Here is a 6,000-nt window from a genome sequence, read left to right as displayed (position 1 = left end):
AAATAGACATTTTGGAGCCAGAGAGGAAAAATTAATATAAATAATAAACCCTCCACACTTTTTGAATCTCAGAGGTTAAAGTACAGGAACAAAAGTAACAACATTTCTAAGGGATGATTCATTAACGTTTTGCTAAAATTATAAAAGAGCACTTAAAAAATACTTGAGCTGATAAAAAGTAAGTCAGAACATAATGGCACTTTTGTAACAAAACTATATTACTAAAACATACTGTCTTGAAGGCCCTCAATATTGTATTATAGCACATGGCTATATATATAATTATATATAATTATAAACACACTATTGTCAACCTACCTCACTCTTTCAGGGAGACAAAACCACGAAAGACAACACAAACAAGATTAATCAATGTCTGCTATTAAATATAAAACCTCAGCCATTAAACATGCTGCACCATTCCCTATGTTACATTCATGATCAAAACTCCAATTCTCTGTCATATTTGAATCTGCCTGTATTTTACACTTTTGAAGCAGCATTTTAAAATCTTTAAAGCTAGTTTGGAAGGAATTTTTTTTTTCTTTTTCAGCTAGAGCACTTTTATAATATTTTAAAAGGCATAGAAAGCTGTTCTGTAGCTTTTAAAGTGCTTGGTGTTGTTCAATGATATTTTTCTGAAGTTAATAAATGATGCACATTTTCCATGACACACAGACATTGCTTAATGGGTTAATATGCTTCAGCAAAACACAGTCAAATGAAATTCACTGTCAACAGCTTAACCATGGTAATACAGAGCTGAAATGAGACAACTAACCTCAGATAACTAAGATTAATGCATATATGACAAAGTTATAATAATCCATATTTAAAACAAAAAACCCACCAAGCCCAAAACCAAATAGTGATAATTAAATCTCAAGCACATTTTTGTTTCTCAGTAATGAAACTGTAAAACAAATCAATATTTTCAACAAACAAGTGCCTTATCTTCATTGCCTGCACAGGGAACCTGACACTCCCCAAACAGCAGCAAGGATACCAAGGGGGATGCTGTCTCTCCCTGTTCATGCAGAGGAAGCTCCTCCTGGGCAACTGTGGGGAGCTCTGGGCAAGGGGCAGGAGGCCAGTCTAGGTAATTAGAGACCAGAATCAGCCCCAACCAACAGGGATTTGTCTGGGGAGCTGGCAGGAGCCCCCTCTTCCAAAAGTGCCTGGAGATGGCTCCTGTGGAGTAACCATGGCAAAAGTTTAAGCTCCCACACTCCTTGACCATCACCGGTGTCCCAGTTTATGCAACACATCTACTCATTTTAGCATTCAATTTGCTCAAGAAAAATCAATAATATTTTACTTTACTAATGAGTTATTTCAGGTAGTGATGGGTTTTTCTCCTTGTATCTCACTCTGTTGACATGGAATGCTGGGAAGTTCCCTCTCAGAGCAGGACAAACCATTTTACACTCATATAGGCTCAAATTCTTTCTTCATTTATACCCACTGAACCCTACTGACTGTTAGGAGGGCTGAAAACGTAGAAATGGCAGCAGAACTTAGGTACAGGAACTGGTGAGTGAGAAACACAACACTATTTGATTGCCAGCTATGAAAAATACCTACACAACTGCTGTTACACTGCAGTGGGCACTGTGCCCAAAGCTCACTCTAAGTGAGCTCTGAAAAATCTCAGTCCTCAGGATCTAGCTAAAGATAACCATAATCCCATATTCTTGGATGCTGATACATAAAACTGCGATATACCTGTTTAGCTGCCATGGCACTAATCAGCATAGCTATGCTGAGCAAACATTTTTGCTTATTGCAAAGGCAGGCTAGTAGCAAAATTCAAATTATTAATAAGTAAAGGTCCTCAGAAAAATTCTGCTTAAGAGTAAACACCCAGTAAGCTGAAATCAGTGGATCTTGATTTTTTTAAATTTTCTTTTCTTCCCTTTCTCTGTTTCTTTATTTCTTCTTTCTTTTTTTCCATCTCTTTTTTATCGGGGTGGTCTTGAACTGCAGACACAATCACAACGCTCATGGTGATCCAGCTGTATATCTATTAAGGCCATGTTGTTCCTGGTTCTTCCTTTTCTCCTGGGATGCCCAGCCTCAGGGATGAATTTCAGCACCTGAGAGGATAAACAGAAATGCATTGATTAGAAAAAACTATTACAGATAAGGTGTTGGGGTCCTGAGGGCACCAACAGCCCTTAATGGCCCTGACCAGCATTAATTTGAACACATTTTTGGTTTAATTCCAGCTTTTTTTTTTCTACTCTGTGACATCCTGCTGTACTGTTTGTCCTGGAGCTTTGACAGATTGGATTATTTCCTACATCAGGTGTCCTTATATCATGCAGTTCCCTAACCATGTCCAGAGTTGTTCCTTTGCATGTGAATTATCAAGTATGTTTCTTTTGGCTTGTCCTTGCAGTACCATAAATATTTGAACTATTCTGTCCCTTCTCTCACTTGTATAATATTTCTGCTCTAAAGAACATGGAACATTTTTAAATGAAAATGAAATTTGTGAAGTATATATTGTTAGAATTGGTCCAAAAAAGAAAACCCTGTGGGAGGCAGAAGGAGATGAAGGGAGCTTGTGCAAAACATGTGTCAGATCCCATTTAGCTTCTCTGGAATATCTCTTTTGTTGGACTATCTTTAAGATCTCTGCCCCAATAAAAATAATTTAAGAATTTACCATGAGTAATGTAAACCAAACAACAACAACAAAAAATTCTTTCTCAGGAAAATATATATCATACAAGAGGCTTCTGAAAAAAAATTTATTTAGGCAGGATTACCCTGAAACTCCTGAGGGTTATAGGTTATAAAGAAGATGAAAAAGAGGCAATGAACACAAGTTGCAAAGAGATTGGACTAGATGACTCTCAGAGCTGCCTTACACCCTATATTTTTATATGAATCTATGATTCCCTGAAAATGGTCTTAGAGTATGTGGAAAACATACACATACACATACACATACACATACACATACACATACACTTTCACACATCTGTGAAAGTTTAAGTACATAAACCATGGTCTGGAAAAAGCTGAGGAGGATGGTAGTTTGCAAGCCCACCATTGGACACTGAGCTGCTGTTTCAGAGCTCATCCCCTATCAGTCTGGTGGTGCCAGTTGAGGAGAGGAAATCCTGGTTTATGTCATTATTTTACTGTTGATGGGCATACAATAGTTTAACAAGAGTGATTAATTTCTAATTTCTGTCCTGAAACTCAAATACTAGTTTGAATTAGGTGCAACTAATGAGTTAAGACTAAGAACACTTCAACTCTTCTACAGCATTTTTCTGCCCAAATATCACAGCACATCTCACACAGTGATCATAGAATCATAGAATCCTTGGGGTTGGAAGGGACCTCGAAAGATCATCTAGTCCAACCCCCCCTGCCAGAGCAGGGCCACCTAGAGCACTTCGCATAGGAATACACATCATTATAAGACTTCTGTAAATGGAGAATCTGAAACTGCTTTGCTCAAGGCTCTGAAACACATTAGTAGAAAAACTACCGGTGGCATTACATGGTCATTACATTTTCCTTTTGAAATAATCTAATAACTGTTGAGGAGCAGGACATGGAGAAAGCAAGGCTGCAGCTCCACAGCTGGAGAGAGGCAGGTGGGCAGGTTCTCTGCAGCCTCAAGCACTTGAGTGCAGACACCATGCTAGAGTTAACACATCTCACCTCCTGGTGGGCTGTTGGGCCTCATGCTACCTTGGCCAAGAGACTTCTAGATCAGCTTGCTTTGTGTTGCTTGTTCAAAAGATGGAGAGAAGTCTGTCTTGTCTATGACCTTCCAAAATTGCTAGTCAAGTGGGATGTGAAATCAAACCATCTTTAGTGTATCAACCATAAAAACACTCACACTTCTGCCTTGAGTAACAGGCCCTCTAACTAACAGATCATAATGTTAATCAATTAATAATTCTGGTTTTTTTACAAAGTACTTTCTGTACTTTGACATGGCAGCACCATGCTAGAATTGGGATAAGTCTCAGGAAGAAGAGGGGCTGCATACCAGATCAACAAAATTAGCAATGTCAACAGAATTAGGAAGTTAAAAAAGGAAGAGTGAGTGACATGCCGAAGTTTAATTATGGATTAGGTTTAACAGTTCATTCTCTGCCATTAATGCATGGAGGGTAGGAAGGCTATGGGACACAACAAAAGTGATAAACACTGAACAGTCTACTATTTTGTGGTAAAATTTGTTTAACTTTGTAATACTGAGAGGAAGGACTGTGCCTAAGAAAGGTATAGACGTTGCTTTAACATGTTGGGACGTTATTTTCTCTTTTCCTTGTTAAAAATGCAGAGAGATTTTGTATTTTTTTTTTTAAAGCTACCAAATTTCAAGTATTGACTGCCTCAATAGATGCAAGAAATGAAAAGATGGACACAAGGACCATTCACTGTACCACATGGTCATCAAAGACACAGAAGAACAGAACTCAGTCAGGTTGCTGTGATTATTACAGAGCTTAAAATAAGCTGCATCTTCCAAGATCCTTTTTCAAGAAAGCACACTTTTAAAATCAAATACAGCTGCTGACGCTGAACTCATGCTAAAATTCTTTATTTAAAGAAGCCTTTCATCAAAATCTAACAAATTCATGTGATTGACACTACAAGATCATGGGTAGGAAGATCTGCTTTTCTCAACTGAGAGTAAATGAAAGCATGCAAGGGGATGAGAGCGAAGATGTGGGCTGTATTTAGGCTAACAGACCTTCTGACAGCTTGGGGATCTGTGTTTTATATTAAGAAACATGAGCAGAGTATATGGGCTTTGCTGATAAGAGTAGAAAAACGAATTGGTAGGCACTTCCCCAGACAAGACAGGAAAGCAGTGTTTGAACACAGCTGAAATGGGACTGCTTTAATAGCTGATCACAGAACTGATGTTAAAGCTCTTCGTCTAGCTTCCATCTAATAGTTTTAGTTTCAGCCAAGTAGAAGGGAACTGAAAAGAATCTGACACTAAGGTCATTTCTGGTGACCACAGTAGTTGAAAGAAAAACCTTTATTCTGAAAATTAGCAGCTGTTTATCCACCACCTGATCAAGTCCTTATAGGTGAGAAACTACTGAATTAATGAAAATAGTTCAAAGAAATTTTTTTCAGGAACCTTTATTGCTCCTTTTTTGTTGGGATCAGTAGTTTTAAGAAAATATGGATGTGAGAAAGGTCTGGAATGCTCAAAGGGTTTGTTTTGTGTGGGTGAAAAAGAATAACCTTGTAGTTTCAAATTAAAGGAGCAATGTCTGTCACACTACCAAAATATGGTGCCTCAGCTGTTCAGATCAGTGCCTCACTACACCCTTATCCCCCTCATCAAACACCAAGTTTATTATGCAATTAAAAAAAGCAAACAAAAGACTTAGTTTCTGAGCTGGACTTGGTGTTTACAGGTAATAAAAAGAAAGAGTATCAGGGCCCTGTAGCATTTCTTGTGCGTGCTGAATGGTATTTTACTTTGTAGCCTGCCTGAGCATCTGAGAGGTTTCAAGGTAAGGTGACTGTGGCCACTGCAAAATTCTCCTCCAGGGGCAGTGGAGAAGGAAGTATAAAGAAAATGCACATTTGTTTCCCTGCCAGGAATCTTCCTCATTAACTGTGCATTGAATTTGGATTCCAGCCTCTGAAGGACTCTTTAAATGAGAGAGCAAATCCATCACAAAAAATAGTATCTGAAAGCCAAATTCATTAAAAACTCAAACTGGAATTAGGCCACCTCATCACCTGGAGAGCCCTCCAGGGAACCAAGGGGTTTCCAGTCTGTTTGAGGACACCAGGAAATGGCAAAGGTCTTTGGTACAAAGTTTGGGTCTTGCTTTGGAGGCAGCGGGGTGCTCTCCAGTGGCTTGTGGAGTAAAGGAGGTCAGGGCTGATGGCCCAGAAGCCTCTGTAACCTCAGCAGACCTGTAAGAGGACTTTTCTACTTATCATCTCTTACTTTATTTATTAGGAACAATAAGTTCTGGATTGACTTCTTGGCCA

General features: G+C 38.7%; 1 protein-coding gene across 3 annotated transcripts in view; it reads right to left on the bottom strand.

The window, feature by feature from the left end:
• Window positions 1–606: 606 nt before the first annotated feature.
• PDGFD (platelet derived growth factor D) overlaps window positions 607–6,000 on the bottom strand; it is a 134,671-nt gene continuing 129,277 nt past the window's right edge. For all 3 annotated transcript variants that reach the window (XM_008500466.2, XM_030469434.1, XM_008500467.2), the window contains one exon: window positions 607–2,096. In XM_008500466.2, the coding sequence (XP_008498688.1) occupies window positions 1,962–2,096 (135 nt within the window). In that variant the 3' untranslated portion in view covers window positions 607–1,961. The remainder of the gene's footprint in view (window positions 2,097–6,000) is intronic.

The sequence above is a fragment of the Calypte anna genome, chromosome 1 (genome assembly GCF_003957555.1).
Source record: "Calypte anna isolate BGI_N300 chromosome 1, bCalAnn1_v1.p, whole genome shotgun sequence".
Taxonomy (NCBI): Eukaryota; Metazoa; Chordata; class Aves; order Apodiformes; family Trochilidae; genus Calypte; species Calypte anna.
The sequence above is the reverse complement of the archived record's forward strand: the minus strand, read 5'-3'. Positions and strand labels throughout refer to the sequence as shown.